The 14,327-nt window shown below is 37.6% G+C and overlaps 1 protein-coding gene across 5 annotated transcripts; it reads left to right on the top strand.

The window, feature by feature from the left end:
* Positions 1-9,995: 9,995 nt before the first annotated feature.
* Positions 9,996-14,268, top strand: LOC101157753 (ankyrin repeat and SOCS box protein 2). Of its 5 annotated transcripts, none has more exons than XM_078940268.1 (9): positions 9,996-10,012; positions 10,126-10,240; positions 11,843-12,012; positions 12,087-12,242; positions 12,316-12,561; positions 12,648-12,819; positions 12,918-13,512; positions 13,596-13,749; positions 13,863-14,268. In XM_078940268.1, the coding sequence occupies exons 2-9, from the start codon at positions 10,158-10,160 to the stop codon at positions 13,991-13,993; spliced, it is 1,707 nt and encodes a 568-aa protein (XP_078796394.1). In that variant the 5' UTR covers positions 9,996-10,012; positions 10,126-10,157; the 3' UTR covers positions 13,994-14,268. The 5 variants fall into 5 exon arrangements, with proteins under 5 accessions (XP_078796394.1, XP_078796395.1, XP_020556288.1 ...); XM_078940269.1 differs by lacking the exon at positions 9,996-10,012 and having other exon boundaries at positions 10,077-10,240; positions 12,316-12,363; positions 12,457-12,561; XM_078940270.1 differs by lacking the exons at positions 9,996-10,012; positions 10,126-10,240 and adding an exon at positions 11,316-11,647 and having other exon boundaries at positions 12,316-12,363; positions 12,457-12,561.
* Positions 14,269-14,327: the final 59 nt, after the last annotated feature.

Below are 14,327 nucleotides of genomic sequence, written 5' to 3' on the forward strand. Positions count from 1 at the left end.
ATCTGATGTGGAATTTCAAAATAAAACCCAAGTGAAATCTGCTATAAATGTGTTTTTGCCATAGGTTCACATACGTCTAAAAAGATAACTGCTAGTTTTCAGTGAGTCATTTCACTTCTCACTGATAGTATCCTACCTGGTGATGTCACAATAAAAGTTTCGGAGGGATCTGATGTGGAATTTCAAAATAAAACCCAATTGAAATCTGCTATAAATGTGTTTTTGCCATAGGTTCACATACTTCTAAAAAGAAAACTGCTAGTTTTAAGAGAGTCATTTCACTTCTCACTGATAGTGTCCCACCTGGTGATGTCATTAAATAAGTTTCAGACAGATCTGATGTGGAATTTCAAAATAAAACCCAAGTGAAATCTGCTATAAATGTGATTTTGCCATAGGTTCACATACTTCTAAAAAGAAAACTGCTAGTTTTCAGTGAGTCATTTCACTTCTCACTGATAGTGTCCCACCTGGTGATGTCACATAAAAAGTTTCAGGCAGATCTGATGTGGAATTACAAAATAAAACCCAAGTGAAATCTGCTATAAATGTGTTTTTGCCATAGGTTCACATAAGTCTAAAAAGAAAACTGCTAGTTTTCAGTGAGTCATTTCACTTCTCACTGATAGTATCCTACCTTGTGGTGTCACAATAAAGGTTTCAGAGGGATCTGATGTGGAATTTCAAAATAAAACCCAATCGAAATCTGCTATAAATGTGTTTTTGCCATAGATTCACATACGTCTAAAAAAAAAACTGCTAGTTTTCAGTGAGTCATTCCACTTCTCACTGATAGTGTCCCACCTGGTGATGTCATTAAATAAGTTTCAGACAGATCTGATGTGGAATTTCAAAATAAAACCCAAGTGAAATCTGCTATAAATGTGATTTTGCCATAGGTTCACATACTTCTAAAAAGAAAACTGCTAGTTTTCAGTGAGTCATTTCACTTCTCACATATAGTGTCCTACCTGGTGATGTCACAATAAAAGTTTCAGAGGGATCTGATGTGGAATTTCAAATTAAAACCCAAGTGAAATATGCTATAAATGTGTTTTTGCCATTGGTTCACATACTTCTAAAAAGAAAACTGCTAGTTTTCAGTGAGCCATTTCACTTCTCACTGATAGTGTCCCGCCTGGTGATGTCACATAAAAATTTTCAGGCAGATCTGATGTGGAATTACAAAATAAAACCCAATTGAAATCGGCTATAAATGTGTTTTTGCCATAGGTTCACATAAGTCTAAAAAGAAAACTGCTAGTTTTCAGAGAGTCATTTCACTTCCCACTGATAGTATCCTACCTGGTGATGTCACATAATAAGTTTCAGGCAGATCTGATGTGGAATTTCAAAATAAAACCCAATTGAAATCTGCTATAAATGTGTTTTTGCCATAGGTTCAAATATGTCTAAGAAAGAAACCAGTAGTTTTCAGAGAGTCACTTCACTTTTCACTGATAGTGTCCCATCTGGTGATGTCATTAAATAAGTTTCAGACAGATCTGATGTGGAATTTCGAAATAAAACCTAATTGAAATCGGCTATAAATGCGTTTCTACCAAATTTTCACAAAGGTCTAAAAATAAAACTTTTTTTTTCTTTTTCCTAATGGGGGCCTTGCAGAACATAATTTAGAAGCACTTATGTAAACCAAGGATCTGCTATCTAATGCTCCGGAGCTGTCATGCAGCTCTGTTGCTTTAAAGAAAAATGCTGGTAAAAGTTAAATTTTTCCATTTATTATTATATATTTTTCAATGACGTCATCTTACCCACTCTTGACATAACACTAAATTTAGGAGGCCTTGTATGCTTGATGATGGTTAAATCCACTGTCAGAACTATTTATTATTAGATTCAGTTCAAAACACATTCCTATGTTCTGTTGCACCACAACACCTTCTGTTCAGAGAATGCACTTAAATTATAGAATTGCATTATAATGATAACTTTAAGTAAATCTGCTCAGCAGGAGGATTGTTTTTGACACAAGGTAGCCAGTTATGCTCATTTCAGTCATTGTTTTGGGCATTTTGACTCCAAACGGTTGTTGTGTGTTCAGACGTTTGAAATTTAAAATTAACAACCAATTAAAATCACTGAAAGTGCCCCACCTGGTGACGTCACATGCTAAGTTTCAGACGGATCTGATGTGCAATTTCAACAACACTTCACTCCGTAGAGTTCTAAAGTTGTCCTCCATTGCGTTCTCGAACCGAAGTCAAAATTCAATATATAAAGCGCACTGCACCACAGGACACTACGTACATCTTTGTGGAAATCTGAAGACTTTTACGCGCGCCCCATTGTTGCAATTCATCGAGAGCAGGAAGCGAAGATGTCCAAGAAAAAACCTGGGTGAGTGATCTTATCTGATAACTTATTAATATGTATGAAAACATTGCTAATACAGATAGGGTAGGATTTGTCTTTGTAAGTTGCAATGCTGTTCATTTAAAATTCCACATCAGATCTGTCTGAAACTTATTTAATGACATCACCAGATGGGACACTATCAGTGAGAAGTGAAATAACTCTCTGAAAACTAGCAGTTTCTTTCTTAGACCTTTGTGAAAATTTGGTAGAAACGCATTTATAGCCGATTTCAATTGGGGTTTTATTTTAAAATTCCACATCAGATCCCTCTGAAACTTATTTAATGACATCACCAGGTAGGACACTATCAGTGAGAAGTGAAATGACTCTCTGAAAACTAGCAGTTTCTTTCTTAGACATATTTGAACATATGTCAAAAACACATTTATAGCCATTTCAATTAGGTTTTATTTTGAAATTCCACATAAGATCTGTCTGAAACGTTTTATGTGACATCACCAGATGGGACACTATCAGTGAGAAGTGAAATGACTCTCTGAAAACTAGCAGTTTCTTTCTTAGACATATGTGATCATATGGCAAAAACAAAATTTATAGAAGATTTCAATTGGGTTTTATTTTGAAATTCCACATCAGGTCTGCCTGAAACTTTTTATGTGACATCACCAGGTGGGACACTATCAGTGAGAAGTGAAATGACTCTCTGAAAACTAGCAGTTTTCTTTTTAGACGTATGTGAACCTATGGCAAAATCACATTTATAGCAGATTTCACTTGGGTTTTATTTTGAAATTCCACATCAGATCCCTCTGAAACTTTTATTGTGACATCACAAGGTAGGATACTATCAGTGAGAAGTGAAATGACTCTCTGAAAACAAGCAGTTTTCTTTTTAGACGTATGTGATCCTATGGCAAAAACACATTTATAGCAGATTTCAATTGGGTTTTATTTTGAAATTCCACATCAGATCTGCCTGAAACTTTTTATGTGACATCACCAGGTGGGACACTATCAGTGAGAAGTGAAATGACTCTCTGAAAACTAGCAGTTTTCTTTTTAGACTTATGTGAACCTATGGCAAAAACACATTTATAGAAGATTTCACTTGGGTTTTATTTTGAAATTCTACATCAGATCCCTCTGAAACTTTTATTGTGACATCACCAGGTAGGACACTATCAGTGAGAAGTGAAATGACTCACTGAAAACTAGCAGTTTTCTTTTTAGAAGTAAGTATGTGAACCTATGGCAAAATCACATTTATAGCACATTTCACTTGGGTTTTATTTTGAAATTCTACATCAGATCCCTCTGAAACTTTTATTGTGACATCACCAGGTAGGACACTATCAGTGAGAAGTGAAATGACTCACTGAAAACTAGCAGTTTTCTTTTTAGAAGTATGTGAATCTATGGCATAATCACATTTATAGCCGATTTCACTTGGGTTTTATTTTGAAATTCCACATCAGATCCCTCTGAAACTTATTTAATGACATCACCAGGTAGGATACTATCAGTGAGAAGTGAAATGACTCTCTGAAAACAAGCAGTTTTCTTTTTAGACGTATGTGATCCTATGGCAAAAACACATTTATAGCAGATTTCAATTGGGTTTTATTTTGAAATTCCACATCAGATCTGCCTGAAACTTTTTATGTGACATCACCAGGTGGGACACTATCAGTGAGAAGTGAAATGACTCTCTGAAAACTAGCAGTTTTCTTTTTAGACTTATGTGAACCTATGGCAAAAACACATTTATAGAAGATTTCACTTGGGTTTTATTTTGAAATTCTACATCAGATCCCTCTGAAACTTTTATTGTGACATCACCAGGTAGGACACTATCAGTGAGAAGTGAAATGACTCACTGAAATCTAGCAGTTTTCTTTTTAGAAGTATGTGAACCTATGGCATAATCACATTTATAGCACATTTCACTTGGGTTTTATTTTGAAATTCTACATCAGATCCCTCTGAAACTTTTATTGTGACATCACCAGGTAGGACACTATCAGTGAGAAGTGAAATGACTCACTGAAAACTAGCAGTTTTCTTTTTAGAAGTATGTGAATCTATGGCAAAATCACATTTATAGACGATTTCAATTGGGTTTTATTTTGTAATTCCACATCAGATCCCTCTGAAACTTTTATTGTGACATCACCAGGTAGGATACTATCAGTGAGAAGTGAAATCACTCACTGAAATCTAGCAGTTTTTTTTCTGAGACTTACGTAAACATATGTCAAAAACACATTTATAGCCGTTTTCAATTGGGTTTTATTTTGAAATTCCACATCAGATCTGTCTGAAACTAATTAAATGACATCACCAGATGGGACACTATCAGTGAGAAGAGAAATGACTCACTGAAAACTAGCAGTTTCTTTCTTAGACATATTTGAACATATGGCAAAAACAAAATTTATAGAAGATTTCAATTGGGTTTTATTTTGAAATTCCACATCAGATTTGCCTGAAACTTTTTATGTGACATCACCAGGTGGGACACTATCAGTGAGAAGTGAAATGACTCTCTGAAAACTAGCAGTTTTCTTTTTAGACTTATGTGAACCTATGGCAAAAACACATTTATAACAGATTTCACTTGGGTTTTATTTTGAAATTCTACATCAGATCCCTCTGAAACTTTTATTGTGACATCACCAGGTAGGACACTATCAGTGAGAAGTGAAATGACTCACTGAAAACTAGCAGTTTTCTTTTTAGAAGTATGTGAACCTATGGCAAAATCACATTTATAGCACATTTCACTTGGGTTTTATTTTGATATTCCACATCAGATCTGTCTGAAACTTATTTAATGACATCACCAGGTGGGACACTATCAGTGAGAAGTGAAATGACTCTCTGAAAACTAGCAGTTTTCTTTTCAGACGTATGTGAACCTATGGCAAAAACACATTTATAGCAGATTTTAATTGGGTTTTATTTTGAAATTCCACATCAGATCCCTCTGAAACTTTTATTGTGACATCACCAGGTAGGATACTATCAGTGAGAAGTGAAATCACTCACTGAAATCTAGCAGTTTTTTTCCTGAGACTTACGTAAACATGTCAAAAACACATTTATAGCCGTTTCAATTGGGTTTTATTTTGAAATTCCACATCAGATCTGCCTGAAACTTATTTAATGACATCACCAGGTGGGACAATATCAATGAGAAGTGAAATGACTCTCTGAAAACTAGCAGTTTCTTTCTTAGACATATTTGAACATATGGCAAAAACAAAATTTATAGAAGATTTCAATTGGGTTTTATTTTGAAATTCCACATCAGATCTGCCTGAAACTTTTTATGTGAAATCACCAGGTGGGACACTATCAGTGAGAAGTGAAATGACTCTCTGAAAACTAGCAGTTTTCTTTTTAGACGTATGTGAACCTATGGCAAAATCACATTTATAGCAGATTTCACTTGGGTTTTATTTTGAAATTCCACATCAGATCCCTCTGAAACTTTTATTGTGACATCACCAGGTAGGATACTATCAGTGAGAAGTGAAATGACTCTCTGAAAACAAGCAGTTTTCTTTTTAGACGTATGTGATCCTATGGCAAAAACACATTTATAGCAGATTTCAATTGGGTTTTATTTTGAAATTCCACATCAGATCTGCCTGAAACTTATTTAATGACATCACCAGGTGGGACACTATCAGTGAGAAGTGAAATGACTCTCTGAAAACTAGCAGTTTTCTTTTTAGACTTATGTGAACCTATGGCAAAAACACATTTATAGCAGATTTCAATTGGGTTTTATTTTGAATCTCCACATCAGATCCCTCTGAAACTTTCATTGTGACATCACCAGGTAGGATACTATCAGTGAGAAGTGAAATGACTCACTGAAAACTAGCAGAATTTTTAGACCCATGTCAACATTATAAGTACTCCTCAATTCATGATTTGAATTGTGTTTTATTTTGAAATTTACTCAGACTTTTAAATATATACATAGATATAGATATATATTCATACGGGGGCATGTTTGTATATACATATAAATGTAATGACAGTTCTTACACTATGTTTTTACCTTTAAAAAATATGACTTCTTGCTGTTACCGTAATGTACGGAAGAACGCGGCACACTGTTTTTAAGAGAGGGCTCACTTGACAGCCTTTCGACGAGAGAGGGCTGGCTTGACACCAGTGAACAACACGTAGCGGCAGGAAGAACATATGGTGACAATTAGATTTTTGTTTTAAAACACGTTTTACAAAATATATTAACAGACTTACATGTGGATTTATTTATGCAAATAAGATTAAAAAAACACTTGTCAGTCACAGAAACTACTATTTTCCCTTCTTATAAAGATGAGAGGTTTGTATCGTTCATCATAGAAACTCTTCAACTGTGAGTTGAAAAACAAAAAAGTAAAAGGAGAATTTAGTATATCGCATTGTATGATTTAAAAAAACCTTGTATGTATATGTCATCTATTTGGTCAATGTGAGGGACTGAGGGGCTAAATTATTATTTTAAAAAATTGTGTGTTTTTACATAAACAGTAAAAAAATGTACAAACTGGGCCCATATAAGAGGTCAGCAGAAATTTTGAAAATTAATTAAATTTTAACATTTAACTGTTTTTCCTCAAACAAATGAAATAATAAAGCAGCTTAACAATGTTTTAAAATAGAAAAAACAACACAAGATAAAACATTGAAATAATAACAATTACATTAAAATAGGGGCATGCTAATTAGAAGTCATAATTCTAGAACTTGAAATAGTCTTATTGTTTTGGATTACTTCCAACTATATATTTTTAAATTTAATAGAGGCCCAATAAATGCAAGTCAATTTTCATAAAATTATTTGTTAAGGGGACTTTTCCTGACCAATTTCTCTTAATAATATTTTGGTAAAATTATAATTAGGGTTTTTAAGTATGTTTCACCGGAATGGGAAATTTCGTCCATCCATCCATCCATCCATCCATCCATCCATCCATCCATCCATCCATCCATCCATCCATCCATCCATCCATCCATCCATCCATCCATCCATCCATCCATCCATCCATCCATCTTCTTCTACTTATCTGACACCAGGTCGAGGGGGCAGCAGTCTCAGCAAAGATGCCCAGACTTCCCTCGTCCCAGCTACGTCCTCCAGCTCCTCTGGTGATACCACGAGGCGTTCCCAGGCCAGCCGAGAATCACAGTCCCTCCAGCCTCTCCTGGGTCTTCCCCGGGGCCTCCGCCCAGTGGGACAAGCCCGAAACACCTCCCCAGGGAGGCGTCCAGGAGGCATCCAGACTAGATGCCCGAGCAACCTTAACTGGCTCCTCTCAATGTGGAGGGGAAGTGGTTCAACACCAAGTTCTCTGTGGGTGACTGAGCTTCTCACCCTATCTCTAAGGGAGCATCCAGCCATTCTCCTCTGTGAACCACCGCCTTCACATGTTAGAGGAGTTTGAGAGTTCAAGTGATCCCAGGAGCCGAGCTGTCTGGGGCTGAAGCCCCTGGTAGGGTCTCCCATGGGAGACAGGTTCTGGGTGACAAGTCAGACAAAGAGCAGTTCAGAAGCCCCTTATGAGAAGCATAATCAAGGACCCAGCTACGTTGCCCGGATTGGAGTCACCAAGGCCCCACTCTGGAGGCAGGGCTGGGGTTGGGGTTCACAGGCAAGTGCCGGGGCTCTTCCCACTGGCCCCAGTCGGGCCCAGCCGAAGGAATGAAGTGGGAGTACCCTCCCATGGGCCCACCACCCATAGGAAACCTCAAAAGGGGCTGGTGCAATGTGGTTTGGGTGGCAGTCAAAGGCGGGTGCCTCAGCAGCCCAAACCCCGGTCATGATACTTGCCTTTTGGGAAATTCAGTCATTAAATGCAAATATCTTATCCAACTAAAAGGAATTAACTGATAAGAAAACACACCAGGGAAACATGTTAAAAAAGAAAGAAAGAAAAGAAAAACAATAGAAAAGAAAAGGAAAAAGTAGACAAATAATAAACATAAATGAGTGACCCCATGGAATTAAATAAAAAAAAAACATTTTAAATTAGTCTGTTGCACAAAAGTGTAGAATTAATGCTAATGCATGTATATTTGCACCAATAAACATTCAGGAAAATAATACAATGTGAGTCTTTTTTTTTCTACATTCAGTAACTCACTGTTATTCATTACAGACCTCTCTCATCTTTTCAACAATACAGGTCATTATTTTTCTTGCAGAACGTTCTGTATTATTCAGCAGCGTATGCCTCTTCAAAAAGGGTTTCCAGAATGTTGTTTTTGGATCAAAACACCATTGAGGCTTTCACACTAGTAAAACAGCTTCTGCAATAGATTATGCTATCTACCAGTAGTCTCTCTTTTTATCATAGGAGTTACCCACAATGGCGTCTTGTGGCCCCAAAAATTTGTACGACAAACGTCTGTTTTGTGCAACTTTCTGTTTCAAAGACTTCACCTTTAACATTTATACATTATGAAATGGATAAAATATGGGATGACTACATGCACTTCCGTTATCCAGTAATTCAATCTGAGTCAAAAAATATTATAATTATTTATGTTATAGTTTAATTTTTTGGTAGCATCAAAATGTGCATGTCTGCAAACTTCTTGTTTATATTGATACGCACCATTTCAAAACAAATGTCAAAATGAGGAGCTATTTTAATGTTAAGGCTTATCATTCTTTAATTTTTTTATTTGTTTAAGTTTTAAAATCTAGACTTTGATATCAACCCATTTTTAAGTTTATTATGTTTAAAGAATATGTTTAGTAGAGACATTAAAGAGGAACATATCTCTCATGCAGAACATAGCTCACCTTAGGGTATGAGGAAAAACCATTTAAAAGGTATGAGGAAGTCCCTTTCATCAGGAAGAAAAAAAAAGAATTAGTAAGAAGTGATTTCAACTTGAACTGTCTTTGTGTATAAGACCTACATGTTTCAAAAGAACTACACTGGTGGTTTGTCATATGAAAACTGAGACAATTGCAGGCACAACAGTATCAAGTGCCTCTATTGTTCCTCTCTTTAAGAATCAAGATTTTTCATTGGGTTGCATAGTTCCTCTGCGTGAGAACTGATTTGTTGAACTAGTTTGTTTAATAACCATTTCCAGCGTAGACAAGACAGACAAGGAAGATTGTTTTTCTTTTTTCTTTCCAAAGAAGTGATTGTGTAATACTGAAGCAGTCAATGCAGGATGTCGAAAGATGTGTTGCTGTTTTACTTCCACTGCACTGCATTTATGGTCTGATAAAAAGGAGAACCATCGGATAGCTTTTTGACGATGTCAGAGTAGCTTCGGTGAAAGACAACAGAGATCGATCAATTTGATCAGCCTTTGTCACAAAATAGGATTTAAATGTTGAACATAAAATCTATCAGACAATCATCTTGTTGGAAAATAAACTTTATCTATATTTGTTGTAACTTTTCCTTGCTTCATTGCTCGTTAAAAAACCACACCATCATCATCTGGAGCAGCAGATTAAAGTGAAACAAAACAAAGCTGAACATGTCCTTAAAAGGCATCCCACCTCACTGCACAAGGAGCTGAAATCTGAAGACTGCCAGCAGACCTCAGCTCCCCCAAACCACTTACTCCTATCATGAAAAACAGAAATCCACAGAGTAGTTTTCTCTTTTCTGGACTCTACGAGGTAGATTCTGATTTTTTTCATTGTTCATCGCTGTTTGCATTTGAAAAAGACTGTCCTCCTTTGGGTTTTCTTCGTCAGGTTTGATTAAAAAAAAATATCTTCAATGATGATAGCTGTCTGCAGGTCAAAGTGGCTTTACCACAAAATGAGCAGCACCATGAAAAACAGACCAACAGTTTGTCTCACAACTCGCCACACTTCATCTGATATCACAACAAACGTCAATGGGTGAGACAATTTACTATAATGTATGTATTTTATAAAGATATTCTGTGTTTTACATCTATATTTGTGAATATCCCTTACTTTAGGTATAAATAATTGCATTTTTAAGAAAAAATAACTCAAATAGAAACAACTATATAAACACATAAAGATTAATTCAATGCCATACGTTGGCCATTATGTCCACTTTTAAAGAGCATTTTTGTATTTATAAATTGAAAGATCTTGGTTTTCTCATGGATGTTGCTGTCAAATTTAAGTTTTTGTAATATTGTATGTAGCCAAAAGTGTCCAGTCACTTATAGCCAGCCCCACTTTGGGATGCAGGTAGAATATCGAGGATGGCGATCTTGGGTGTGCTGAGAGTTTAGGGTGTCACATTCTTCCAAGCACCTGAAATGCTTAGAAAACCATGCTATCGTCATGTTAGGTCATCTATCCATATAAATCCATCTCCTCCATAGATCTATTTAATATCTCCCTTCATTATTTTTCCTTTTATGTCTGTCTTTTTGTCCGTTTCTCTACTGTCCATCCTTAAGTTTTTTAGTCTTTTATTTTTAAATTTATAGTTTTGCTCTATGTATTCAATTATTTATTTTTGTTTTTGAGGGGGGTTCTATTTTCATTTGTATTTCTTCTGTTAATTTTGTATGTGGGGGCAGTAACATTTGGGAGGGGGGGCAATGTCCCCCCTGCTCATACCTATATCCGGCCATGCCAATAATATAAGTTGATTTCCAAGTAAAATAAACATAAAAATTATGGATCTTAGTCATTAACTTTTAAAACTGTAAGTAGCTCATTAAATTTAATCGGGGTCAATTATCCCATTAAAAAGATTAATTATAGATTCCCATTGAACAAAACTTTATTAATAATCATTTATCTCCTAATCAAAATCTAAGTTGAATTCTCTCAAAAGACTTCTGATTTCATTCCTCGAAATGCCGTTATTTTTATTTTTTTGAGAATCTGTCTTTTATTTTAAATGCCTTCATCTTAAAGGAAAGAGGGCGGCATGAGTCATTGATGGTGTTGTTGATATGTCACATGTGTGCAGCCGTCTGGTTCCTTCATATAGAGACCAGCCAATGAAAGGGAAACAGAGAAACGCCAGTTATCTCCAGCATTTGCCTTATCTCCCCATGTGCGTGTCTGTTGACATATATGGAGGAAACCACCGTCAGGCAGCCGCCTGACAATTCACTCCCAAAATAATCGGAACAGCTGAGCAGCTGCGCGCCGCCGTGGACTCGCTGCGATCGGGGGACAAGCCGACGAAACGATGACGAAATTCTGTTATTCGGACTATTTATCGCAATTCCGAAACCCGGGACGAAAATTGTACAATGTTGTGTCGCGACGGAGAGAAGACAGCTGGAGAGGAGACGGAACAAAAGAGCCGGAGTGAGTCTTTGTTGTGTCAGCGCGCGATAGTCACGGAAGCCGCGTTGGTTCAGTTTGTGTTTGTGGTTCCTGTGTGTCACTGAAGCGTTGGTATAAAAGGCAAAAACAATTAATAGTTTAATCAGTCACTCAAATTTTTGAAAAACGGATGTGCAACATTATGAATGATTTAACCTTTACTTTGTCTCTTTAAAGGGATGCTGATCCAGTCATCTGTGCCATCAGGAGAGGGGATGTGAAGGCACTTCAGGATCTGGCAATGTTCTCACCTCTCAGTTTGCTGAAGGAGAACAAAGATGGATGGATACCTTTGCATGATGCTGCCCTCTGTGGACAGACAGAGTGCTTGAAGACCCTTCTGAAAGGTAAGGCTTTCAAAGGGTTTAGCCCCCCAGCAAATCATTATCTGACACAGCATCCTCTGTGTTTTGTTCATCAGCCCATCCAGGTTCGGTGGACAAACGCACACTGCAGGAACAGACGTCTTTGCTGCTTGCTGTGTCCTGTGAACACCTGCCTTGTGTGCGCTGCCTTCTGGAGTTGGGGGCCGACCCTGACATCTCCAACAACAACAAAGAGACGGCTTTATACAAAGGTACAGCTAAGGAATCAAAGGAGACAATATCAGATGTGAGCCACGAAATTGGAGCTGTGTTCTGTCTCTGCAGCATGTGAACTGGAGAATTTGGAAATGGTCAGCCTCCTTCTATCATACGGTGCGTCTGTGAACCAGCGATGTGCTCATGGCTGGACAGCTCTCCATGAAGCTGTGACGCGAGATAACACAGAGATTTGTGACATACTAATAGGGGCAGGGGCCATGATCAATCCTGCTCACACTTACAGCATTCCACCTCTGAATGTAGCGGCTCAGAAAGGACACATGGGGGCACTGTGTTACCTCATTGACAAAGGTGACTTTATGCATTGGGAAAAAAACTAAATTCTAATGTATATCTTATTTCTTTTTATATATATTAACAGAATTGAGCTCTTTTAGGTGCCAATGTGAACATGCAGACATGTGACGGCATCACAGCTCTGCACGAAGCAGCTGAAAATGGCCATAAGGAAGTTGTGAATGCGTTATTGTCTAAACATGCAGATGCCAACAAACCTGCCAATTCTGGACTGCTACCACTTCATTTTGCTGCAAAATATGGACACCATGAGTGAGTTTAGCTATCGATGCTGGTAATTCTGCCGAGTAACATCCCAGCACTTATCGTCTTTCAGGTTTTTTCAACATCATTGCTTCTCTTTCTCTCAGGATTGTGTCTCAGCTCGTCTCAGTTACAAGTCGTGCCAAGCTGCGGCACAGCTGGATCAGCCCACTCCACCTGGCAGCAGAACACAACAGACACGCCGCGGCAGCTGTGCTGCTGAAGGCAGGTGCAGATGTTAATGACACTTTGGCGCACAGTCACTCCATCCAGTACCCCGATCAACGGGCCACGGCGCTCTACTTTGCCATCGCCAACGGGAGCACCAAAACAGCTGAGATGTTATTGAACGCTGGTGCCAGTCTTAGCCTGGATCCCATCAGCCCACTTCTCATGGCTGCACGTCAGGGCTGTGTGAGGAGTGTGTCCTTACTGCTGGAGCGAGGAGCTGACATGAACACCAAAATACCATCTTTTCCCACCGCATTTCCAGCTGTTGTTGCTCTTTGCATGGATAACCTGCCTCTTCTGAAGTGCCTGTTGAACCACGGCTGTGATGCACATTCTTGTTTTACCTGCACATATGGCCAGGCTCGTCATCCACTCCCAGACATAAACAATGGTTTCAGCAGTTGCAGTATTTTGCTAAATGAAAGCATGGCTCTTTTGAACAGCAATGAATCGTCAGAAAGAACAACCCAGGTGTGCATGAGACCCTCCATACATTTTACTACTGAAACATTAGTTGTTTGACGTTAAGTGTACTTATGGTTTTCCATCTCCAGTTCTGTGAGTGGATCTCAACCCCACTGATGTGTGAATGGGCAGGACCCATGATAGACCTGCTGCTGGAACACGTGGGGCAAGTTCAGCTTTGCAACAAGCTCACTGAGCTGTTGGACAGCAGGGAGGAATGGCATGATGTCAAAAGGAAGTTATGTGAGTGCTAGATAAAAATCCTACTCATTTACATTTTCACAGGAAAAAAAAAGGTCATTTGCACCTCTTCTTAGAAATGTATTTTGCATTAATGCAAATGTCCTGTCTTGCAGTGTCACCGCGTCCACTGCTGCACCTCTGCAGGTTAAAGATTCGGAGGCAGATGGGCAGAAACAGACTGAGATCCATCACAAGCTTACCTCTGCCAGACAGACTGATCAGATACTTGAGCCTCAACGACTGACTCAAAGATAACCATCACACAACAATGTCCCCAGAGACAAAATAATATTTTTCTTTAATGATTTGACATCTTTATTCTGTAAAGTTGAATTTTTATTTATAAATATCTATTTATGGATGTGATGTGACAATATGTCTCTTTAATATTTCATCTAATCTTTTAAAAATAAATTTTCAGGGAAACGTTATTCAAAAAAGTTATTGTCCAAAAGATCTGTTCAGAGAAGATGAATCATTTATTTGAAGATAAAATACTTTGTCAAATCTGTCAAACAAGACTGTGATTTCTAAAAAAAAAAAGTGTTTTCACAGATAAGAAAAATGAAGCTATGATG

This window comes from Oryzias latipes, chromosome 22, assembly GCF_053564925.1.
Source record: "Oryzias latipes strain Hd-rR chromosome 22, Olatipes_Hd-rR_3.1".
Taxonomy (NCBI): Eukaryota; Metazoa; Chordata; class Actinopteri; order Beloniformes; family Adrianichthyidae; genus Oryzias; species Oryzias latipes.